Source organism: Podarcis muralis, chromosome 6, assembly GCF_964188315.1.
Source record: "Podarcis muralis chromosome 6, rPodMur119.hap1.1, whole genome shotgun sequence".
Taxonomy (NCBI): domain Eukaryota; kingdom Metazoa; phylum Chordata; class Lepidosauria; order Squamata; family Lacertidae; genus Podarcis; species Podarcis muralis.
In genome coordinates, this window is record NC_135660.1 from 2,296,721 (window position 1) to 2,323,389 (window position 26,669).

Genomic DNA, 26,669 nt, shown 5'->3' on the forward strand with positions numbered 1-26,669 from the left:
AAAATTGACCCAACTGTAGACTCGGTATGCCGTTCCTTTCTCACATCGTTGTCTCCAGGTCCTCAACCCCCTTCTCTTCTCGGTGTTCGGTCCTCCCTTACTTCCTAGACTTCCATCCCCTCCAACATTTCCCTGATGAAAATAGGGACATCCTATCCACATTTGTTATTAAGTTTCCAAAGTTTAACAAATACATTTCAATGCACAGTAATTGTCTCTTTCGTTTTCTCGACTTCCCACGCCACTTCCCACAGTGTTTTTATTCCTCTCCCTTTGCCGTACGCTGTCTTCTATCTTTCATATCACAACAACATTGCTATACTCTCTAATTTATTCTCTGGCTCGTAGTTCAAATCCTGCTCATCATGTTAGAACGCTTTTTTAAGTGATACAAAAAAAAGGCTTCATTTCTTCCAATCTTATCTTGAAGCCATCCAAGTTGGTGGCCATCTCTGCCTCCTGTGGAGCCTGCTTTGCAGGTAGCCAGGCAAGTCGCAGACTACCAGCACCTGAAGGAACTTTTCATGGCAGTGGGTTGGACTAGAGCAGGGGTCAGCAAACTTACTGCGCCTCGGGCCAGTGTCTCCAGCGCCGATTGCGTGGCGGGCCGGAGGGCGGGGGAGCGCATGCCCATACGCGTGTGCCCATGCTATTTCCGGTGCACTTCCGGGTCGGAGGAGCACAGGAAATAGCTTGTGTGCATGGGCATGGGCCTCCTCTGACCTGGATGTGCACTGGAAATAATGTTTGCGCATGGGCACAAGCTACCGTATTTTTTGCTCTATAAGACTCACTTTTTCCCTCCTAAACAAAAAAAATTCCTTCCAGTAGCACCTTAAAGACCAACTAAGTTAGTTCTTGGTATGAGCTTTCATGTGCATGCACACTTCTTCAGATACTAAAGAATCTGAAGAAGTATCTGAAGTATCTAAAGTAAAGAAGTATCTAAAGTATCTGAAGAAGTGTGCATGCACACGAAAGCTCATACCAAGAACTAACTTAGTTGGTCTTTAAGGTGCTACTGGAAGGAATTTTTTTTGTTTTGACTATGGCAGACCAACACGGCTACCCATCTGCAACTTTTTCCCTCCTAAAAAGTAAGGGGAAATGTGTGTGTCTCTTATGGAGCGAATGCAGGCTGCACAGCTATCCCAGAAGCCGGAACAGCTGCTTTCACTGTGCAGCGATCCCTCTTGCTATTCTGGCTTCTGAGATTCAGAATATTTTTTTCTTGTTTTCCTCCTCCAACAACTAGGTGCGTCTTGTGGTCTGGTGCGTCTTATAGAGCAAAAAATACAGTATTTCCGGTGCTCCTCCGACCTGGAAGTTGGAGCTCTGCGGGCTGGATAAATGAGTCTCTCAGGCCTTATCCGGCCCACGGACCTTAGTTTGGGGACCCCTGGACTAGAGGACCCCCTTTGGGTCCCTTCTGACTCTCCAATTCTATGACTGATGTCAGCTTTGCATCTTCTAACTGTTTGTCCTCCAGACTCTCTGCCGCATTTCCCTGTGCAAACTGGAGACGCCCTCTGTGAACCAGGGACATTCTTCCCAAGGCTTGGTGGTTAGGAATACGAGACACAATCTGAAAATCAATGATGTTCCAAGTTTTTCCCCCTCCCCCAAACCCAAACCCTTCCACTGAACAACAACTGTGAGGGCAGACCAGCCACTCCCTCAGGAATACACAATCTGATCTGATCTTCCAATTAGGCACCTCCCAAATTATGTGCCATCATTAGGGATGGTTATCGCAGCCCTCTGGCTCTTCAATCTCCGTTGATGTTGGTTCTTCCTCCTTCCCTCCCTCTCTCTCTCCCAACCCACCGGAGAGTTAACATCTTTTTGACTGGAAGGTACGGGGAATCTGACAAGGCGCACCTGCAGAAAGCAAGATGCAAAAACACTGCCATGTCGTAGGCGGCTCCTCTGCCCACGTTGCCTTGCGCACAACGCAGGGGACGTCTTGCGCCCGGGGCGCTTGTGGGAAGACTCGGTGCCAACACAGACACTCTTGCAGAGCTTGAACCCCAGACCCTAAAGCCACCTCGCACAGGGCCGGATTTAGATTTGATGCGGCCCTCAGCTCCTGAAGGTCATGGGGCCCATCCTATGTCCAGCTGTCAACAACAAATTGTCGCTGTTTTTTGTGCTGAATATATGCTCTATGGTTATTTATGGGCCTCATAGGTATCTAAAGCCATTCACACGTAACGAAATATCTATTTTATCAAAGTAATTGTTGAACTGAAATACAATTAAGAAGTATATTAATAAAGTAAAGTAAAGTGACCCCTGACCATTAGGTCCAGTTGTGGCCGACTCTGGGGTTGCTCATCTCGCTTTATTGGCCAAGGGAGCTGGCGTACAGCTTCCAGGTCATGTGGTCAGCATGACTAAGCCGCTTCTGTCGAACCAGAGCAGCGCACGGAAACGCCGTTTACCTTCCCGCCGGAGGGGTACCTATTTATCTACTTGCCCTTTGGCATGCTTTTGAACTGCTAGGTTGGCAGGAGCTGGGACTGAGCAACGGGAGCTTACCCCGTCGCAGGGATTCGAACCGCCGACCTTCTGATCGGCAAACCCTAGGCTCTGTGGTTTAACCCACAGCGCCACCCGCGTCCCAAAGTATATTAATAGTGAAATACAGTTAAGAAGAAGTATATTAATAGTGATAGTGATATTTTAGGGAGCAGGCTAGCAGGCGGGGCCCATGACTTACAACATAGGAGCCTACGCAACACAAAACACTGTTGCTGTATGTAGGTTTTATTGTATTTGTTTTTTATCACATATTTTGGAAATGTACATCCAGTGTTTGTTTTTTTCCCTTTATTTTTTTTGGGGGGCCCCCAAGAGAGTGGGGTCCTAAGCTAGAGCTTGTTTAGCTTATACGTAAATCTGGCACTCACCTCGTATAAATGGCAGAGAGTCGGGAAGGAGGCGAGCATGATGCTCAAGGGAGAAGAACTAGGCATTCATTAGGTCTGCTATATGTCCAGATTTCCCCCCGAACATTACTGGGCTTTCAAAGGCGGAATTGATCTTAGGCAAGTCAATTGAAAAACTTTGGGGTTTTCCTGAAAAAAGCTCAACAACTTTTTTGGGGGGTCTCCCTTGTTTTAATATGGCAACCCTACATTCATGGCAGGCCTGTGGCTGCCGCTGAAAATGGTGCCCCAATTTCTAGTCCTCCCCCCCCCCCGAAACCCCCCCACAACTTCCTGCAATGTTTGGCACAAGGTTCCGACACTGTCCCAGTCCCTGCTCCACGCTTATGTATTTGCTTATGGCATTTCTACACCCCCAATATGGTGGTTTTCTTCTCCTCATTTTATCCTCCCCACAGTCTTGTGAGGTAGGTTTGGCTGGGAGAGAGAGGAAATGCAGAAAATGATTGAGAAAATGAGAACCTGAGAGAAAACATTTTTTAATTGTTGCAAGCTGGCCTGGGAACCACTGGTGAAGGGATAATAATAATAATAATAATAATAATAATAATAATAATAATAATTTAACAAAATTTATATGCAATTTGATTGTAGCATAACCTCCAAGTGGTTTAGAGGGGAAATTAAATGAAAGAAAGAAAGAAAGAAAGAAAGAAAGAAAACAACACATCAACATCTACGTGTCTAGATAGAGTTGCCTAAACAAAAATGTTTTAAACATGTGCCAAAAAGAAATTGCCAAAGGCCGTTTGCCTGATTTCAATAAAATAGCCGATTAAACCTGTCCTGCAGAAGCAGGTGGGTTGCCTGATCTCTGCACCTTCAGCTTCTTGGAGGGAGGGTGAAAAATGTAGAAAAAACCAAGTCTAGAACATTCCTAATTTCTGTTAATGTTCAGCACTGAGCATCTCTTTGCCCAAGTCCACAGATTTGCAGAGAATTCTAAGGCTCTTGTGGTTTTGAAAATATTCTTCTTAACTTTATTTTTCGGTTTCCAAAAATACATGTAACCAGGAACCCCCAGACACCTCCGCTCCCTGCGAGAAACATTCCATGCATATACAATGTAGATGACAGAGTCAACATTAGGCTGCTCTCCATCCTGACAGGTTATCCCAGAGTGAGCCCTGGGTAGCTGGTTTTGAGGGTGCAACGCTGTCTTTCGCAGAGTAAGAATGAGCAATGCAGTTTCAAAATTGCCTTTGGTCATTTGGCATTGCAGGGGTCTCTTAGTCCCTTCCACCTCTGCAGTTCTATGATTCTATTATTGCATTCCTGAGCACCCAAGATGTTTCATGAAGTTTCTCTACAAGGGCAATATTCCATTGTCTATCCCATTGTCTATCTAGGTAGTGGCACCTGCCCTGTGGAACGCCCTCCCACCAGAAGTCAAAGGGAACAGCAACTACTAGACTTTTAGAAGACATCTGAAGGCAGCCCTGTTTAGGCAAGCTTTTAATGTCTAGTAGACTGTTGTATTTTAATATTCTGTTGGAAGCCACCCAGCCAGATGGGCGGGGTATAAATAAAATATTATTATTATTATTATTATTATTATTATTATTATTATTATTATTATTATTATTATCATGCCTTGAGTTAGCAGCTGTTTTCCAACACTGTGCTATTATCTATTTGTAGTTGCAGATGTGAAAAAGGCTAGTGGGTTCTTAGACAATCCAGTCTGGATAGTTACCCTCAGTGAAGACTTGACATTTTTATCCCCAAAAAGGTTTTTGATTCACTTCCACTGAAATGAGGCTGTATTTTAATGTTTTAATGTTGTATTTTAATTTTGTTTTTTTAAGCTGTATTCTAATCAATTGTTTTTATATTTGGTGTTAGCCGCCCTGAGCCTAGTCTTGGCTGGGGAGGGCGGGGTATAAATAAAACTTATTCTTATTATTATTCTTACGGTCATCTAAAAGCAGATTTAAAAAAGCGAGTTTATTTTCTAAGACTCTTGTCTGTAAGGGAAGCCGGATCTCTTATGGAACGGGGAGGTTTGGTGAGCAAATTCCAAGAGGGTGTAGACATCAGGGATGGGCACTTGGAGAAGAAGAAGAAGAAAGCATAAAGGGGATTTTTAAATTATTTTTTTAAGAGAGAAAAAATAAACCCTATAATTTTAGCAAACTCAGCAGAGGCTTTCTTGCTCAAGACATCCATCACCACTTAAAAATGGAAAAAAATAATAAAGAAAAAGGATTCTCCCAACAAGGAAGAGAAAGAAAACCCTGCAGATTTTTAGAACCCCAGCTGAGAAAAGATTTCTTGTGAGATAGGAAGCGAGATTGCTCAAGGCAGCAGAATCAAAACACAGTCCTAGATGAGGTAGGGCCATATCTCCCACCCCCTTCCCCAAAAGAGGGGGTGGAGAGGAATTGTGTAACCATTTTATTTTATTTTTAAGGCAAAGAAAGCTCCTCATAGTTTAAGCAGAAGCTTGTGAAGCAGCAACTTGCTTTGGGACGTCATTTCCCACTTTGGTGCCCTTGAGATGTTTTGGACTACAATTCCCATCAGCTCATCGTAGAGTAGATGAGAGTGGCTGTCCAAAATAACCTCGAAGCTGCCAGGCTGGGGAAAACTGGTGCAGAAGCTGAGAATGTCAACCTGTCCCGCAGAGGCGGCTCCGCTAAGCTTGCCCCAAGGTCCCCTGGGCTTGACTTAAAACTCCTGTGTCAACGAGAGCAAAGTCTGCAGGTATTGTGTAGACTGCTCATGCAAATGTCTCAGTTCTCCGCAGTCCACAGCATCCTAAGAACCTAAGAATGGGAAACCCGCAAGCAGGATTCGAACACAAGAGCAACACTCTCCCCTCCTGTGGTTTCCAGGAACGGGTGTTCAGAAGCATTGCTGCCTCCCAGTTTAGGAGGCAGAGCTGAGCCATCCTGACTAGTCACCACCCATATCAGTAAAATGGTCCTGAGTTCTGAAAGGCAGGAGAATACAAGAGCAGCTCTATAGGATACGACCCAAGTGAACTCTCCTGCACAATGGGGCCAGTCAAAAGTCTCTGGGAAGGATACTGCATCTGGTCTTCAGAGATAGACTGCCCCTGAACATGGAAGTTCTACAGAGCCATCAACTGTTAAAGCAAAGGAAACACCCTCCTCCTCCTTCTTCCCTTCCTCTTCCATTTTCTGATTTCCTTTCAAAGGCACCATAGCCAACGGCCACCACCAGGTAAACTGTGCAGTAATTGGACATCCCTTGCTCTTTGGGGGGAACGTAATGGAAAGTTGACCCCGCACCTTGCTGTAAACCTAGCCGGACATTGTCGGTTGTGTTCTGGGAGAATCGCTCCAGCCGCTAACACAGAGACAGATTGAATCAGGAGGCAAGAGCCAAAATTTCCCAACGTTTCACGCGTTACACAACTTGCCAGATAAATAAAACAGGGAGCTCATAATGAGAAAGCAGGCAAAACAGTTGTTATCAGGACATGAAGGCTGAACTATTTAGAAAGGGAGCCTTTGGGCTTGAAGGGGCAGCCAACACGGGGTCCCAAACACCTGGGGGGTGCCCCTTCCCATCAGCCCCACATGGCGAGGTCAATGCTCAGAGATGCTGAATGTTGCAACCCAAAGCATATAGTGGGCACCATTTTGGACACCCTTGCTGCATTATTTTTAATTTTGAGGGATGGGGAAGGAGGGACATGAGAGCCACCCAAGGGCCAGCAGGCATGGCGCGCTGGTTCAAGGGATGTGGGAACAGCGTGATGCTGAAAACCACACAGGAGACAATTGAGAGGTTCAGAGCTGCATCGGGATAACTTCTGACCACTCCCTAGCTACAGCGCCAGCGGCTATCTTGGGCAGGGCTCCTCTACATACAAGAGAACAGCGTGTGCCAAGCCTGAGCCACAGGATCCAAGGAACAACAACAATCCTTTCCATAAGATGAAGCCGCTCTGGGTACCCAGGCTTTCAGTTTCTCACCATTGCTGAGAGAATATGGGTAGTGCTATGGGGCATCAGGCCCACCCGAAAAAGGGGGTCCCTTCCTCTTGCCCACTCATCCGTTGACACAACCCCACTGCTCTCCCTTTTTACCTCTACTTATTTTTATGGCAAACCCACCTGTGTGGGTCTGTGCGCATACACAAAACAACCAGCCACGCAAAACATTGGGGATCCTTTCACTTCCGTGGCCCATATTCCAAGCTCTTTTGCAAAAGGAGTAAAAGCACGGGATCCCTTCCCCGGAATTTTGGAAGGAAAAAAGTCTCTGCTCTCCAGCCAACTCTCTTTCTCGTCTGTGCTTTCCGCCCCCCCTCCTTCCACTGCCGCTGCCGCACCGCACAACAAGTTTGAGCAAGCCGCAGGACACAAACACGTCCCATACAGAACGGATTGGTTGCAGATGTTCCCCAGCAAGCTCTGTCTTGTCTTCTGCAAGAACATTCATCTCCAAAACACACCGTTTCACCTACATCGCCCGCAGCCCAAACTCACAGGATTAGGAAAAAATAAAAATAAATCACTTCTTCTTCTTCTTTAACTCTTGATGAACCCACAAAGTGCGTGAGCAAGAGGGGGGAGAAAATGCACCTGCTTATTCAAGGCGCGGCGGCAAGAGCAATGCTAACTTGGGGGGGCGGGCGAGAGTGCAGAGAGTGCGCCAGGGAGCACAGTTCATGGCCCTGGGCAAGCCACGCTCTCCTTCAGCCTAGCCAGCCTCGCAGGGCTGTTGGGGAGAAGACGAATTAGCATGAGTTGGGTAGGGAGAAACTACTTGCACCAATCTGAACTTCTTAAAGGAATCCGCTTTTAAAACCACCTACATTAATGGTTACAGCTACCTCCCGTGGATAATGATCAAGTATTTGGGTTTGTTTTCCAAAGTTGTCCATCTCTTTCCCACTGGTGAATGAACAGAACGCCCTTAACAAGCAAACATGACAACCCACCGCTAGATGGGGAAGCCATCTGTAGTAGTTTTGCCTCTTCTTTCCCTCTTATAAAAATGTGCTATAAGTCTCGTTAATGATCAAAGCCTACAGAAGCATTACAGCCAGAAGAACGTAAAAGGAACCAGCCTGATCAGACCAGTGGCCCATCTACTGATGCTCAGATGGGAAATCCGCCATCAGAATTGGAGCGCAAGAGCAACTCTCCCCTCTTGTGGTTTCCAGCAACTGGTAAAGACACACATGTCATGGAATCCTAGAATGGTAGAGTTGGAAGAAGACTGCAAGAAGATAAAACCTATCCATTCTGAAGGAAATCAGCCCTGAGTTGAGTGCTCACTGGAAGGACAGATCCTGAAGCTGAGGCTCCAAGACTTTGGCCACCTCATGAGAAGAGAAGACTCCCTGGAAAAGACCCTGATGTTGGGAAAGATGGAGGGCGCAAGGAGAAGGGGACGACAGAGGACGAGATGGTGGGACAGTGTTATCGAAGCTACAAAATGAGTCTGACCAAACTGCGGGAGGCAGTGGAAGACAGGAGGGCCTGGCACGCTCTGGTCCAGGGGGTCACGAAGAGTCGGACACAACTAAACGACTAAACAACAACAACAAGAGTTGGAAGGGACCCTGAGGGTCATCCAGTCCAACCTCTGCAAGGCAGGAATCTCAGCTAAAGCACCCATGACAGATGTCCATCCAACCTCTGCTTAAACGGAAGGAGAGTCCACAACCTCCTGAGGGAGACAGTTCCGCTGTTGAACAGCTCTTACTATCAGAAAGTTCTTCCTGCTGTTTAGTTGGAATCTCCTTTCTTGCAATTTGAATCTGTTGGTTCAGGTCCTAGCCTCCAGAGGAGGAGAAAACAAGTGTGCTCCATCTTCCAGGTCCGCAATTTCCAAACTGTTATCACCCACCAATTAATCAGCATCTACAGATTTTCCTGCTCCCCTTCCATTTGAACTTTGCCCTTAGAGATTTCTCTGGTGCTCCTGCTGGTGCCTGCCACCCCACTCTCAAATCATGACCATTTTCCATCATAAGGAAATATAATCTGGGTCACATCCCCAGCAACTGCCAGGCGGACCAGCTTCTCAAACAGTGATGGCTCCAAGGGCCATGGATGGAAGAGAAATTCTGCTTGGTCTCTCACTGTAAAGCAAACATGCCTTATCCACACTTCTCAAAACAACACACCAACCAAAGCACAGCTCTTCCATGAAATTTGCACTCCCCTAAATTTTGCGATTGAATTCTTCATCCCAAAAGATTAGTAAAGGTAAAGGACCCCTGACAGTTAAGCACAGTTGCAAACAACTCAGGGGTTGCGGTGCTCATCTTGCTTTACTGGCCAAGGAAGCTGACGTTTGTCCCCAGACAGTTTTTCCGGGTCATGTGGCCAGCATGACTAAGCTGCTTCTGGCGAACCAGAGCAGCGCACGGAAACGCCGTTTACCTTCCCGCCAGAGCGGTACCCATTTATCTACTTGCACTTGGCTGTGCTTTCGACCTGCTAGGTTGGCAGGAGCAGGGACCGAGCAACGGGAGCTCACCCCATCACGGGGATTCGAACCGCTGACCTTCTGATCGGCAAGCCCTGGGCTCTGTGGTTTAGACCACAGCACCACCTGCGTCCCAAAGATAAGTACTAAGACGCATATATTACCAGAAATGTATATGTTAGCAGAAGTGCCATTTGTTTGCAGATAATGTCACAAACTGATGTGAGCAATCTGGAAAACTGAGGGGTAAAAGAGAAATACATTGGTACCTCGAGTTAAGAACTTAATTCATTTTGGAGGTCTGTTCTTAACCTGAGGTACCACTTTAGCTAATGGGGCCTCCCGCTGCCACCGCCATGCGATTTCTGTTCTCATCCTGAAGCAAAGTTCTTAACCCAAGGTACTATTTCTGGGTTAGCGGAGTCTGTAACCTGAAGCGTCGGTAACCTGAAGCATCTGTAACCCGAGGTACCACTGCAAAGAGAACCTGAAATTGACCGCTTTGATAATCCCTGTCAATAGCACACATCAGAGAGTGGAAGAAGATCTGCTCTGTGGTGCAGAATATGCAGGCATACATTCTCCATGGTTTAAGGGGAGAGCTTTCCCAATCGCCTTTTTTTTACTCATTCCAGGTAGGACGCAGTAGACAGACATTAGCTCATAAAAGGGACAGATGAGTCAGTAGCCAGGTGGAAGAGAGTCCTCTTTCACATCACTTCCAGGGAAAACAAAACCAAGATATCATAGCCGTGTTCCCAAGCCTACGAGAAATGACACTGCTATGCTGTTGTCACCCATCTGTGAAGATTAATTCAGCACTTTACGATGAACCATGGGGAAAAAAATCATCTTGGTTTTTGTTTTGTTTTTGCCATGAAGGTTTTTTAAAAAGCAAATGGAGGTGATAAACAGAACATAGATCCTATACCACACAACACTGAAATGTCTAAACGTTGATTTGATTGTCCTTGAATCTTCCCGCAACACTTGCCTTCCTCTTCTGCCACACCAGTGTGGAGCACCACACCCTTTGAGAACCGCTGTGATAGAAGCTTATAAAATTTTGCATAGCACAGAGAAATTGGAACGAGAAAAGATTTTCTCCCTCCCTCCCAACACTAGAATTCAGTGAAGCTGAATGCTGGAAGGTTCACGAGAGAGAAAAGTAAGGACTTGTTCACGCGTTGCAGAGTTGAACTATGGAACTCCTTGCCACAGGGGGCAGTGATGAACACCAACCTAGATGGCTTTAAAAGAGTACTGGACAATTTCACGTAGGGGGATAGGGTGCCCTGCCAGTCTTGGCACCTGAGAGTGTCTGTAGGGAAGGAGAAAGCCTTTCAGCTATTCGGGGCTTGAGCTGTTTAGGGCTTCAAACACCAATACCGTATTCACCTGAATATAAGCTGCACTTTCCCCCCAAATTCAGATCGTGAAAAGTTAAAGTGTGGCTTATATTCATGAACTTACACTGCCGTCAAAGTGGCACGGCTCCCCACGCCCAGAAGCAACCCAGGAGCATGGGGCAACGGTGGCCAGTCCGCCCGCCACTCCTCCACAACGGTGCCCAACCTCCCCCAAGCCGCCAAATTTTAAAAGTGTGGCTTATTTGTGGGTGTGGCTTCTATTTGGGCCAATATGGTATGTTGATGCCTTTTGGACCAGCTGAAGTTATCAACTCCCCTGTGGAGTGTGTTGCAATAACCTGGAAGGTACCACAACAAAGGCACAACTCTTTAAATATGCCTGAATCCCCCTTTCCCCATCCTCCCTCCTTCTCCTCCTCTTAAGCGGAAACAAGATGCAAAGCAGGTTGCTCCATCGCGTTGCAACCAGCTCTTTGCATCACCTCTGGAGGAAAGCTCCCACAGGATGGTCAACGGAGGAGAAGAGTCACAGCGCCAGAGCCCAGGGCAAGAAACCTTACGCCGCAGCAGCTAGGCTCAACAGAAGCACCAATGTTTCCCCTGGGTTGGTGACGGCAGACAAAGAGGCAATCGCTACCCCATCTCCCGGTCTTGTTTTGAGTACATTTCACCCTGCAATTAACAGCACCCAAACTGTGACTCACCGGAGAAGCAGCGTGTGAACATGGAACGGTTACAAAACGCCGCTACGGGACTCCTGAGGTCAGCTTCCTCCAACCCGGAGCCCTCAATATGTCCTGGGCTGCAGTCTGTGCATGCACACACACACAGGCCCCAGGCAGCGCTGCCTAACACAGCCATTTTATTGCGCCGCAAGCCACCTAAGTTGCTAGTCCTCAAACATGCGGTGAGATTTTGGCTGCAGCTAACCTTCATGACTGCTCCCCTGGAATAGAGACAGGGTCGTCTTACCCATAGGCACTAGGGTGTGGGGCACCTGGGCACCAGGCTCTCAGGGGTGCCAGGCCGAGAGTCTGGGGCCTGAGAGTTGAGTCCGGGGAAGAGCCTGCCAGTCGGTTGGCTCTTCTGCTGCGGGTGGCTCTGCGCCGCGAGTTCGGGGGTGACTGAGCCAGTGAGATGCTGAGGTGGCCGGCCAGCTCCACCCTCCTGTGCACCTGGGACTGGGCAACCTGGGACAGGGGGCACCAGGCGGATCTTTGCACCATGGCACCGCATATGCTTAAGACAGCCCTGAATATAGATCAATGCACCATCTGTTCTCTTGGGACTGCTGCTTTTGGGGTGACTCTGAGGAGTCAGGAAAATATTTCTGCAGGCTGGGATCAGCACTGAGAAGGCTGCTGCCACCACCAGTCCACCTCCAGAAAGACTTCATCTAATCAGGTTTAAAAACAACAACTGCTTTAATCGCTATGCTTTTCAAACTGGCTTGTTTTAATGTATAAACCTGGCAAAGTAAAATTTCCCCATGTTAAAAGTCTGCCCGTTTATATCGTTTATATACTGTTTATATCGTTTATATACTGTTTACATGCCAAAATGACTTCTAAGAGGTTTTCCAGGTATCAAGTGAATCACAAGGTCCATGCAGATCACTATTATTGATTTATTTCATGAAATTTATACACTGATTGTAGAAAGTACCTCCAAGTGGTTTTACACAATAAAAAACTGCCATAAAACAATCGATTCAAAGCAATAAAATATCCAGAATTAAAATATCCATGAAAACAAACCACGTTGGTGCTTATTGCGAACATGGGGTGATGGCTTTGTTTGTTTATATTCACTTTTTGTTTATGCCCTTTCGCCTTTTTCTCCCCTTTCTCTGATAAAGTTGCAGGAAAGAATCAACTAAATGTACTGTAGAAAATCAAAGTGTGTGTGTGTGTGTGTGTGTGTGTGTGTGTGTGTGTGTGTGTAGGGGGACGGACCCATTGAACTGGACTCAGCACACCCACAACCCCGTCATCAGTCTGGAGAAGGAAGAAACAGCTACACAATTTGGGTGGAAGATTTGGAAACTTCCCAGGAACTGCTCTCAACTGCGCCAAGGTGTCTTGGAATTTTACACTTCTGGACACAAACAAAACCCTACTGAGGACCTTAGGAAATGCAGTTCCTTTACCCAGGCCACATCTGGCCATCTGAACAAAGCTGGAGAGCTCCAGGGCACCATTTTCTAGGAGCAAATGAGGGGTGGGGATGTCCGGAACGATGGCCCTCCACCATCAAGGGAAGGAGCCACAAAGCCAGCAGAATCTCCCTGCCTCTTGGGCAACTCATTACGCCGTAAATTTTATGGCTGGTATATTTGGGTGGCCAGTTGAAGACACCTCAAGCTCAAAAGGAAGTCTTTCCTTCCTTCCTCCCTCAGCAGGAGGACCCAGCTCTGAAGCAGCACCCGCCATCTCAAAAGCGGGAGGGAGAAGAGAACGCAGCTTACGAGTGACTATCAGGCTGCCCGAAGTGTTGCGAGGATTAGTTGACAAATGTTTGTACAGGACTTCACAAAGTACAAACACACACAGACACACACCCCTTCACTGCATCAGATCCTTTCTGCCAAAATAAGCCAAGCTTTTACTTAAGAGGAAATGGCAGGAGAGAAAGAGAAGGAGATGGAGCCAAACTTTGAATTGTTTTCTTTTGCCTGTCTCAAATCTTCCAACGTTCAACTTTATTGGATGCCCAAAAATTCATGTGCCTGTTTGGAGGCAATCGGACAAGCTTGGGGTTTTTTTTGGCATTAACTCGTGACACTGATTTGTGGTGTCAACTACTTAGTTTTTTGGGGGGGCAGCGCAAAACGCGGGGTTTGCAGTGCAAAACTAGCACTAAACTTTGGCATTAGTTTGGCAGGGGTGGGAGGAGGGAATCCAGAATTTCAGGGTCATGCATTAATGTTACAAGAGAGGGAGATAAACATTTTCCTCCTGAATTGGAAAGGAAAATAATGAACTATGCAATTGGTGGGGCATCCTGTTTTCACAGGGAACAACCAGTTGCCCCAAAAGGGAAACCCGGGACTAGGTGTCCACAAGTTGTCTTGTTAGGAGAGAGGGAGGATAACTTTTCCCTATCCACGTTGTCAATGCCATGCCTAATTTTACAAACTTCTATCCTCTCACCTCTTCCTCTTCTTTCCTTTAAACTAAAAAGTCCCAAACTCTGCACCCTTTCTCTCCACCCCCTTGATAATTTTGGTGGCCCTTTGCTGAACCTTTTCCCAACTCCCTTTTGAGGTGAGGCAACCAGAACGGCATGCAATATATTCCAAAGGTGGCCGCACCAAAGATTTCTATAACAACATTATGCTAATGGCAGTTGTATTTTCGATTCCTTTCCTAATGATCCCTAGCAGGGAAATTCCCCTTTCCACGGCCGCTCTAAAGGTAAAGGTAAAGGTACCCCTGCCCGTACGGGCCAGTCTTGACAGACTCTAGGGTTGTGCGCCCATCTCACTCAAGAGGCCGGGGGCCAGCGCTGTCCGGAGACACTTCTGGGTCATGAGGCCAGCGTGACATCGCTGCTCTGGCAAGCCAGAGCCGCACACGGAAACGCCGTTTACCTTCCCGCTTGTAAGCGGTCCCTACCTATCTACTTGCACTTTGAAATGCTTTTGAACTGCTAGGTTGGCAGGTGCTGGGACCGAGCGACGGGAGCGCACCCCGCCGCGGGGATTCGAACCGCCAACCTTTCGATCGGCAAGCCCTAGGCGCTGAGGCTTTTACCCACAGCGCCACCCGCGTCCCTACGGCCGCTCCACATGGGGTCAAATTGCCAGAGGAATAAACTAGGGGCCCATGGGGGGGGGGCTTACAGAGTATTCATGCTGATTTTTGTTTTGACGGAAGGTTATGTGGCATCACCGGACATTGCTGCCATCCCACCCTCTCCACTGCAAAATATGGGGTGGGGTTCAGATTCGTGATGCAGAGCCACCAAGGGCTCATCTCCTGCTTCTCCAGTGCCTAGAAAACCCAGGTCCAAGCAGTTTCCCACTTGTCTCTTGCTTTCTAGACACAGATCCAAGTGGTCCTGCCTGTGTCTTGCTGCTTTCCTCCAGAAAATCCACTCTTTACTGCTAAATCGGAGCAAACAACAACCTGCTGGAAACTCAATTGCCATTTGTTCCAATTCAGCGCTAAAGACTGGGTTTCTCCAGGGGAAAGCGGCTGGGCAAACAGAGGTGCAGATAAGCCCTACATTTGCTTTGATCGCGCAACCTAAATTTGGCTAGTATATCATTGAAGCGTTCCTGCAAAATAGTGAGAGTCTTGGAGCAACCTAAACTGTGGGCCAAACTGCCAGGGGATAAGAAACCTTCCACAATGGGCTATATATCACCTGCCCCACTTTTGATGGATTAGCAAGGAAATGGTAATTTTGCATCTTGAAGGGGCAAGAGAGGTGCCTCTGACCCCAAATATGTCAGCCCACTAATAATAATAATAATAATAGTAATAATAATAATAATAATAATAATAATAATAATTTATTTAGACCCCACCTATCTCCTGAGCGGGGACGCGGGTGGCGCTGTGGGTAAAACCTCAGCGCCTAGGACTTGCCGATCACATGGTCGGCGGTTCGAATCCCCGCGACGGGGTGCGCTCCTGTAGTTCGGTCCCAGCGCCTGCCAACCTAGCAGTTCAAAAGCACCCCCGGGTGCAAGTAGATAAATAGGGACCGCTTACTAGCGGGAAGGTAAACGGCGTTTCCGTGTGCGGCTCTGGCTCGCCAGAGTAGCTTCGTCACACTGGCCACGTGACCCGGAAGTGTCTGCGGACAGCGCTGGCTCCCGGCCTATAGAGTGAGATGAGCGCACAACCCTAGAGTCTGTCAAGACTGGCCCGTACGGGCAGGGGTACCTTTAAATCTCCTGAGCACCAGAAAAGTTGGGAAACGACAACAATCCCAGCAGGTCTTGCCAAAGGATTTGGGTTGCCATAATTGCGGTTGAGTTTGAGCGATTGCGGGTCTTTTGTGTGTGTGTTAAAGGAGGAAAACATGAGTGTATGTGTGTGTGCGCACACTTGTACTATTGAACCCAATGCTTCACGAACTGCCACCCGTTCCCGAATTCGGATCCTTCCAGGAGGTTATGGTGCACTGAATGAGTCAGTTTTGACAGCCGGGTGCCAAGTTTTGCTTGAACTTCCCCTTCGATGAAAAGAGTCACTTTGACCTTTTCCCATCAACACCCCCTTCCTCGCTCTTCCTTGTCAAAACTGGTTCCTCCTACAGATCGGCAGCCCCGCCTGACTCTCTGGTTGGGTCTTTGCAGGCCGCGCTCCAACAGGTACAGACTCCGCCCCCAGAGGAGACCCACCCCACATTCAGCAGGGGCAAGGAGGATGTTCTTCACTGTTCCTGTGGGGTTGTGGGCTGGTTTGCACCCGGTAGGTACCTGTTTTCTTCCAAACTCCACAACAAGGCAGTTAGGCAACAGGTGAAGGTCTTCTGAGCCACGAAGCTGGCACAGGAGCCCTGCTTGGGTTGGCACTTGGAGCCCCCCCCCACCTGCCTTTCCCCCCTTTCAGGATCTCCTCCTTCCCAGACACTGTCCGATGGCTTCCCCAACATGTGTGACTGTGACTACAGAGCAGCAGATGGAGATCGCTTTGTCCTAGGGCCCAGCCAGCCTCACGAAAGGGCAGAATCAGCTCCATCGCCTGCTCCCTCAGATTCCCCGGGCTGTGAGGGTGAACACCTCCCAGGGGGCACAGGAGGGACGGGTGCTGCTCCTTGGAAATCCAGAACGTAAGGACTCAGGGAGGATGAAAGAAAGTCCTTCTCCAGGCAGACATAAACTGTGGAACTCTCTAAGGCAGGAGGCAGAGGTGGTCACCAACTCTGATGGATTTAAAAGAGGGCTGGATCCTGCTTGTGGACATCTGGTTGGCCGCTGTGAGAACAGGATGCTGGACGAGGTGGGCCATTGGCCTGATCCTGCAGGCTATTCTTCTTATGCTCTTAGGGGCCCAACCAAACATGCTGATTGGCTCAGATGTTCCCAATTTGCCCTCTTCCCCAGGGGCTCCCCCTGGATTCGCACCAGGGACTCCCTTGCCTGTAGAGCTTGAGCTGTTCCACCAGACCAGGGATCTTCCACAGGACCTCAAGGATGTGGGTAGAGAAGACAAATTCACTCTCTTTCTCTCTCTCTTTATATATATATCCTTGCTCAGAAGTATGGCAATTTAACATAACCCAAAGAACTGAAACAAAATATAACTGGACCCCTCCTGAACTGGTTCTCACCGGACTCGCCTGACCTAAATTTAAGAGTTTCCTCAAGGAGGGAGAGAGAAAGAACTTCTTTTCATATGTTTTTTAAAAACCAACCAGACCGCAAGTCAGATTTCTGGTCTTTCCAGGTAGTCATCATGTTTCAGAGCAACAGGGGATAAATCTTGTAAGACCTCAAAGCTGCCTGCAAACCTCATGCATGTCTAAATTTACCAAAAGTCTTGGGTGCAATTCTGGTGCAAAGAGGCTTTGAGTAGGGCGAGGCATTTTTACTGCACCCCCAGTTCCCACAGCTTAGAAGGTCCTCGCCTGTTGCCCAGATCCACCTCCATGACCTTCTGCCATGTCCTTCATCTACCTTGGTATACTTTTTGCATCCTCTTTAATCCACAATGTCAAAACTAGAACTCAGAGCCCTCTCCACTTTGCTGTGCCTTCGACTACCAGCTGACCACACCACTTTTGCTTCTTAACCAACAACATCCAAAAGCCATCAGCAACACACTTGTGATGCATTAAAAATGTCCTTTTCCTGTCTTAAGAAAGTGGAAGAAGCTTCTCTAGGTGGGCTTGATGGTGGCTTGCATGCGCTGCTTTTTATTCCGTTGCGTTGTGAGTGTTTGCTTCTGTCTTCTCTGCTGTTAATTACTTTATTGATCTATGTTGGTGGTTCTGAAACCTTCAGGGGCAATTGCCCCCTCAGTTCCACAGGCTCATCCCCGGTGCCCCTTTCCCCATGAAAAGGATTCTTCAGAATGGTGGTTTGCACAGCCCACTCAGGAAGACCATAACCCAATAAAGATCCAAACAGTAACAACAAATAATGTTGTCGTTTAGTCATCTAGTCGTTTCCGACTCTTCGTGACCCCATGGACCAGAGCACGCCAGGCACTCCTGTCTTCCACTGCCTCCCGCAGTTTGGTCAAACTCATGCTGGTAGCTTCGAGAACACTGTCCCACCATCTCGTCCTCTGTCGCCCCCTTCTCCTTGTGCCCTCCATCTTGCCCAACATCAGGGTCTTTTCGAGGGAATCTTCTCTTCTCATGAGGTGGCCAAAGTCTTGGAGCCTCAGCTTCAGGATCTGTCCTTCCAATGAGCACTCAGGGCTGATTTCCTTCAGAATGGAGAGGTTTGATCTTCTTGCAGTCCATGGGACTCTCAAGAGTCTCCTCCAGCACCAGAATTCAAAAGCATCGCTCAAAATCCAAATGACGGTTTGAGTGTCGAACTATGACTTGGGAGAGCAGAGCTTGAATTCCCAATCAGCCATGGGTGACCTTTGGGCCAGTTGCCATGTCTTCACCTAGCCTACCTCACAGGGCTGTTGTGAGGATGAAATGGGCAGGAGGAGAGCCATGAGATCCTTTGAAGGAAAGCTGGCGTATATATGTAATACACACACACACAAAAATTAGTTCAATTAATGCAACAAAATTGATGAACTTGATCCAGGGATGTCTGCTCTTTGTAGTCATTTAGACCTCTAACCCTCTTGTTTCTTAGTCCCCTCTCCCTATAGGTAAACCCCTGCAGGGGGTGGTATCGCCCATTTTGGGAACAATTGGTCTACCTGGTCTAAATATATATAATGTTTAACCACATCAGTTAACAAACATGGATACATATGCTTTAATGTTATTGCTTTCGTTAAATAAATTGTTTAAATTGCTATTAAGGAAATGATTATTTTTCTCCTTCCAATAAAGTACAGCAGAAGAGTTGTCCAAATTGATAACTTCTTAAATAATTTCATAATTATCTGTCTATGTATTTCTAATAACATAACCAAATCATGAATTTTTGATATAACCGTAAAAACTACTCTGAAAGTTTATTGTTCCAAAAATGAAACTTTCATCTGGTTGTAAATATTAAGATTATACCAGCAAGAATGAGTCTTCCTGTAAAAAATAGAAAAGGAAAATTTAAACCAAGTCTTACTGACTAGTGACTGAAATTAAGTCTTACTGACTGGTGATTTAAATCATGATTTAAATCGATTTGAGTCTTGGTAGCCACTGATAAGAGCCCACCTTCTGCTTTCACCCACACCCATATTTAATCGACTTTTGCTCAGCCTTCGCAGGCTGGATCCTCTCCTGCAAATAACATTCAAAGTGTCAGAAAAACCTTAATTCCTATTGTCTGACGTTTTAATCACAGGCTGTTGTTGTTTTATAAAAGCAGCCCAACCAGATGCAAACACGCACCTCGCCTGGCAACGGGAACACAAAGGAAAACAGCGGCAGAGCGAAGAACATGGGTTTAGTCATCTTCAGGTACACTTCTTATCAGTCTGCGGGGATCAGGCTCAGAATATCACATTTTCACATGCCCACGAATGCTCACTCCAAGGATGGGTGGGGAAAATGGATAGGGCATCCCACGAAAGGGAAGGGAGAGATGGGGTTAATCCCAAAGGATCACTTCCTGCCTCTGAAGAAAGAAATCTTTGGATCTAAGGGCCCAACCCATCTGAATTTGAATCCTGCAATGGGTTCTGCCTGTGAGAGGCAATTGCCAAACCTCAGTTGCTGTGGCGACTTTCCCTTTTGGAATGGGTGGAGGTGGTGGGAGAAGGGAAAAGTCTCTCCTCTTTTGGGAAAAAACAACACCAGCCACCATAGGCGCAGCGCTTTCGAAATGCCTTGTTTTCTTCCACATGGGGGAGGGGAAAAAGCACCAGGAAGAAGCAGAAAGGAGGAGGAGGAGGAAGGCACTCCTGATATATGGGAATCCAGCAAGTTCTCAGATCCCACAATAAAATGCCGACACACCATTTAAAGCTGATTACAGCTTTGCTTCCAATTGCAAGAGACCTCACGCAAAAGCGTCGCAGTAAACACACCTTTATCTGCTCATGACTCAAAGAGCACAGCTGAATCTCTCTCACCTGGATTTTCAGACCGTTTTCATCTCATGTGAGAAGAGTGGTCTTTAACCGTCAGGTGTCTTCACCTCTGTCCTTTCCCGTTTTGCTGCAATTTTCCCAACATTTCTTTTCACTTCTCTGTGCGGAGGCATGCAGCTTTGATTCCCAGGCCAAACAAACCCAACTTGGGCATTTTACACGAATGAACCTCAGACTCAAGCACATCCTTCTCCCCACTCAAATGATCCATTTCAATCCGTTACACCCGTTTGGGAAGAAAGTGCAGTTTGCCGTTATGTCTGAAACAGCAAAGCACCTTCACGTGAGCTTGCAAAAAACTAGACAAGCCTACCCATATATTTAGAGAGCTGCCACTTGTTTTAACCTGTTTTTAGTTATTTTAATTTTGTTGAAAGTCTCAAATCGTTGTTGTTAATTCTTCTTGGTACTGATAATATTGTTTTACACACACACACTCACTTTCTCTCTCTCTCTCTCACACACACATATATATACACACACACAGTATATGTATATATATGTGTGTGTGTGTGTGTGTGTGTGTAAACCACTTTGAGGATTATTATTTTTCAATTCAGGAGTGTATAAATGTTGTGAATTAAAAATAATAATAAAGTCCTCCAGATCCAGGAAGGCCAGCTTGGATCAGGACCTGGTTTGAAGGGATATTTTTTTGCTGGTTCAGATGTAATTCCAAACTGTGCTTTCCACGAAAGCAGATGTAACACAGAGAGAGAGAGAGAGAGAGAGAGAGAGAGAGAGAGAGAGGAGAAGAAGAGAGGAGGGAGGAGTGAAAGAGAGAGCAGAAGGTTTGTTCACACATGTTCTAAGTCATGTTGTGATGTCCATTTGGCTCTCTCTTTTGTGATGACAGACCATAAATTGGTGAGAATCAGACCTGGAAAGAGTTGGGATAAATCGGCTGCAACATGTCAGAAGTCACACTCAATAGTAGAGACGTCAAGAGCATTCTGACAACCACTGAAACAGGTGAACAGGAAGACGAATAGCCCAGCTTTGGGTGGAATTGAACTGCAGCAGAACAGAAAGAGCGCTGCAGGGGCCCAATACAGGATGGAATGAAAAATTATGGCGGCTTGAGAGCCAGCGTGGTGTGAGAGCCAGTGTGGTGTAGTGGTTAAGAGCGGTGGACTCGTAATCTGGTGAACTGGGTTCGATTCCTCGCTCCTCCACCTGCAGCTGCTGGGTGACCTTGGGCCAGTCACACTTCTCTGAAGTCTCTCAGCCCCACTCACCTCACAGAGTGTTTGTTGTGGGGCAGGAAGGGAAAGGAGAATGTTAGCCGCTTTGAGACTCCTTAGGGTAGTGATAAAGCGGGATATCAAATCCAAACTCACTACTATGATCTTATAAGCTATTAGGGTGGTGTACAACTTAATGTACACAATATAATAATGGATGCATATTGCTGCTTAACAATGAAACTTAAAATAATTGAATTGCTACTAGTATTATTTATTGTTGTTATAAAGTGGTACCTTGGTTCTCAAACGCCTTGGTTCCCAAACCCCAAAAACCCAGAAGTAAGTGTTCCGGTTTTCGAACATTTTTCAGAAGCCGAAAATCCGATGTGGCTGTCGGCTGTTGTTTCCGAGGTGCCTGCACCAATCAGAAGCTGCGCCTTGGTTTTCAAACATTTTGGAAGTCAAACGGACTTTTGGAATGGATTAAGTTTGGCACTTTTGTTTTTGCTATTTTTTTTGCTGTTTTGTGGCTCTCATTTTTTGTTTTTGTGACTGTGTGGAACCCAGTTCAGCTACTGATTGGTTGTGTGACTGCGGAAATTGATAAAAGCCCCCCATCCAAACAATGACTATCATCATTGCAGGTAAGAAAAAATAAATTTATTATTATTATTATTATTATTATTATTATTATTATTATTATTATTATTTAGTACAGTACATTGATTATTGCTTTCACTTTATGGATCAATGGCCTCGTTAGATAGTAAAATTCATGTTAAATTGCTGTTTTAGGGGTTGTTTTTAAAAGTCTGGAAGGGATTAATCCATTTTGCATTACTTTCTATGGGAAAATGCCTTGGTTTTGGAACACTTTGGTTTTGAAACGGACTTCCGGAACGGATTAAGTTTGAGAACCAAGGTACCACTGTATTGCATTTTATAACACTGCTGTTGTGATATGTAAACTGCTGAGATATTTTGTTCAAACATGAAGCGGTATAAAAGTTAGCTAAACAAAGTCACTTGGTAGTAAATCTGCAGCCACACCCTTTTAAATTTTGGGATTATGCACCAGAACAGTAAAATCTAAATGCAGTTGAAGTTTGCAACCTCTCTTGGTCTCTCTATCTTGGAAAGAGCCAGCAATTCTTGGCCCTCCCATTATAACCTTGGGAACTAAACACATTTTGGCTGAGTGGCTTCCTGGGACAGCTCTCCTATGGCCGTACTGTGCTTCCCGAGAATAAGATGATCTACCAGTCAAGGGCCTCTCCAGTTCTCGGCAAGGCCGAACAGTCCTCAAGGGAATAGTTACCAGGGGGTAAAAGGCGGAGATCCCGCAAGATGAACACCTTATTCCCTCTGCCAACGCCCTTTGGTAACAGCCAGTGAAAGCTGAAAGAACACTTTCAAATTGTGTTACTCTTTGCAAGGGTGTGGCATGATGCAAATCACAATTTTAATAGGTCACTGTAACCGAAGAAATCCTTCCAGTTGGGTTGGTTCCTAAACTGTCATCAGGGAGACAGGAAGGTGACAGGTATTCATCAGAGAGCCCTGGAGTCACATCAAGAGGAGAAGGCAAAAGAAAGAGCAGTCTCCTGATGAGATCTTAATTCCTTCTAATTGGGGTGCTGGAGGAGTCTCTTGAGAGTCCCATGGACTGCAAGAAGATCCAACCTCTCCATTCTGAAGGAAATCAGCCCTGAGTGCTCACTTGAAGGACAGATCCTGAAGCTGAGGCTCCAAGACTTTGGCCACTTCATGAGAAGAGAAGACTCCCTGGAAAAGACCCTGATGTTGGGAAAGATGGAGGGCCCAAGGAGAAGGGGATGGCAGAGGACAAGATGGTGGGACAGTGTTCTTGAAGCTACAGACATGAGTTCGACCAAACTGCGGGAGGCAGTGGAAGACAGGAGTGTCTGGTGTGCTCTGGTCCAGGGTGTCACAAAGAGCCAGATACGACTAAACGACTAAACAACAAGGCAACCTCAAGATGAACCGGGTGGGGGGGGCTAAGATGGCCCCCAGCAATACAGGAGACCCTGATAGAGCTGAAGATACTAAGAAGAGTTAGACGCTCCATCTCTGGTTCTCAGCAGGTCAAAGGATGAAGACCTAATGAGAACTTGGCCAGCTTTGGCTCACACTCGGGAATCGTTTGTTTTATTTATTTATTTCATTGAAAGACTTTCATGAATAGCAAAGGTACATATAAACGCTTCTGTTTTCAATTGACAGAGTCCTTTCGACACATCAGCTACATTCGGTGTGAGACATTGTTGTCGCAGGCATTGTGAGGATGTGGGGGGGGAGAGAGGAGAGGGGAGACAATGATCTTTCTTTCTTTTGCAAATGTAGGTGCAGAGTTGGTACCCACAAGATACAAGAGAGTACACCCAGACCCTACAAACCTCATCACAAGCAAAGACCAATGGGAGCATGACACAGGTTGCAAAACGAACCCTACCCAATGACCTCAGTTGTGTCTAAACCACCCTTGGGAATGTTTACAAGTGACCTGGTGACATGAATAGGGACTATGGCAAAGGCACAGGGGAGGGCAATGGAACCCTTGCCCTTCATCAGTTCACACAAGCACATGAAATGTACATTGTAGCCCCCATTTTCCCACTTGGATTCCACTGCGGACTCAACAATCGGATGCATGGTCTGGATTCAACCACATTCCATTCTAAATCAGACCAACCAGCGGCTGGCAGAATTGTAATTAGGGCTCAACCAAATTCAACCGTCCACAGTCTGAATCCTGGGGAAGCAGGAAGCTGCAGTCCACGCAAAGAGAGAGCATGTTGCTTTTGAACGGGCTTTTCAGGGGGCTTTCATTTTAGGAAAATATGAAGCTTTAACCCTTGAACTGTGCCCAGCGGAACTGCATTTTGCATGGGGCATTTAAATTAACTCCGGCTACCGGAGTTCCAAATGGACTTTGGAAAACTACTATGCCTCTTGAGCAACTGTGAATTACTGCAATCTAGTGACTCACCACCCTCATTCTACCGCTCACATTCCCAACTTCCTCCAACGGAGGAGTTGTTCCATCCAGTCGATGGGAAAACATGACCAGGAATGACCCATGCCCTACCTTTGGAACTCAGTTCCTTCCTAACAGGGAAAACATTGGGCTGCAGCTTCCCAACTGCCGCCATATTTCACGCACCAGCCTTCCAGTGCCACCCCCCCGAAGCCGGACCCGACTCTTACCGTCCACGTGGCCGACTTGGCAGTGCTGGATTGTTGAAATGAGACGTCAAAGCTGTGAGGTCCTGGGTAGTCTGTGTTGGAGGGGATGGCGGGCGAGGGTGAGAGGGCGTCAAAGGTGGAGCTGGGCTGGGCGTAAGGGGAGGGCGCCGTCACGCTGTTCTGAGCGTGGTCCGTGTTGTACGGGCTTGTGGATGAGGAGCCATTTTGTATCTGCTGGTCCATGCTGTTGAGGAGCCCCAGGTTTGTATACTGTGGCTGAAAAGGAGAGAGAGAGAATACATAGATATGTTACAATAAGTGAAAGGACCCAGCCTCTGCTCCTCTGGAAATAATTCCAGCTTAGCTATCAGTGTTTGGCTATCTATCTATCATCTATCTATCATCTATCTATATCTATCTATCTATCTATCTATCATCTATCTATCTATCTATCTATCTATCATCTATCATCTATCATCTATCATCTATCTATCATCTATCTATCATCTATCTATCTATCTATCTATCTATCTATCTATCTATCATCTATCTATCTATCTATCTATCTATCTATCTATCTATCTATCATCTATCTATAGCTATCTATCTATCTATATCTATAGCTATCTATCTATCTATCGTCTATCTATCTATCTATCATCTATCATCTATCTATCTATCTATCATCTATCTATCATCTATCTATCTATCTATCTATCTATCTATCTATCTATCTATCATCTATCTATCTATCTATCTATCTATCTATCTATCATCGTCTATCTATCTATCTATCATCTATCATCTATCTATCAATCATCTATCTATCTATATCTATCTATCATCTATCTATCTATCTATCTATCTATCTATCTATCTATCTATCATCTATCTATCTATCTATCTATCTATCTATCTATCTATCTATCATCTATCTATCTATCTATCATCTATCTATCTATCATCTATCTATCTATCTATCTATCTATCTATCTATCTATCTATCTGCACACACACATTTAGCATCTTTAAGCACCTTTAAGTTTGACACAATCTTGAGAATCACAGAATCATAGAATTGTAGAGTTGGCAGGTGTCCCCAAGGGTAATCCACTAGGAATCACAGCTAAAGGATCCCTGGCCGATGTCCATCCAACCTTTGATTAAAGACCTCCAAGGAAGGAGAGTCCATCACCTTCCAAGCTCATAGAATCACTGAATTGTAGAATTGGAAGGGACCCCAAGGCCCCTGGAGTCCAACCCCCTGTGATGCAGGGATCACAGCTAAAGGATTCCTAACAGATGTCCATCCAACCTTTGAGTAAAGACCTCTGATGAAGGAGAGATTGCCACCTTCTGAGGCTGTCTGTTCCAAGAAGGTTATTTCCTGGATTTCCTCTGCTCCATGGAAATACATGGAAATACATTTCGTTCAAGCTCAAAGAACCTTCTGATTGCTCTTCTTCTCCTGCTCCCTCCTCGCCAGTGACATCTTAATCCTTCACCTCACACTATTTTACAACAGGGAGGGATAAGTCATACTTTTAATTTTCCTTGGCTGAAATATTTAATTGTATTCCACTCATAAAGCACATCAGATTATATATCTATATTTAAGACTACCAGATGTAAGAAGAATCTCAGCCCTGACCCAGTTTGGACAATCACATCTCGGATTGAAAAACCAAGACACGTGAGTCTTTTGAACATGCATACAGAACTTTCACAGCCAAACTAGGAAGACTGTAATTGACCACAGCTTCTCATTGCATCTGAACCGGAGAAACTCTGGTTTGCAGCATGAGAATGAGGCAAGATCCTAAGCCCACTTCAAACCACGGTTTAGGATCCTGGCTCGTTCAAATGCTAGGGACCAAGGTTTCCTGGTCTGGATGAAACAGGAAGCTATGAGACTTCAAGATCTGCTCGCCAGGTTACACAATGAAGTTGAAAAGATCTTGGCCATAGGTGTCCATTTAGCATTGATTTTAAGCCGCTCTTGGGTTATTTCTGTAGCTGTTTTGATTATAGTTCACCCATCGCCCGGGGACATCTGTGGAAGGCGATTAATAAATAGCAACAAGCGAGCAAAGCTTTAGTGGGTGAACAGGTGCAAGCAGCTCGCTCACATTTTGGTTTATGAAGCTGAGATGCGATTGCCTGAACTTGGCCACCGAAACGTGTTTACGTTGGTAAAGAGAAAGGACGGCAGAGGAACCAATTCACTCAGAGCAGAAACCAGCAAGTTTGGCAAAGTCGCTCAGCTCGCACCCCTGGCACCAATGCCAAGAGAAGCAGCCAGCCCTTTTGCCTGCCAGCTAGAGGCACCTTAATCCCTAAACAAAGCCA

The 26,669-nt window shown here is 46.3% G+C and overlaps 1 protein-coding gene across 6 annotated transcripts in view; it reads right to left on the bottom strand.

The window, feature by feature from the left end:
* TP63 (tumor protein p63) overlaps nt 1–26,669 on the bottom strand; it is a 147,074-nt gene that overhangs the window by 45,853 nt on the left and 74,552 nt on the right. For all 6 annotated transcript variants that reach the window (XM_028731833.2, XM_028731832.2, XM_028731835.2 and 3 more), the window contains one exon: nt 24,342–24,596. In XM_028731833.2, coding sequence (XP_028587666.2) covers nt 24,342–24,596 — 255 coding nt within the window. The remainder of the gene's footprint in view (nt 1–24,341; nt 24,597–26,669) is intronic.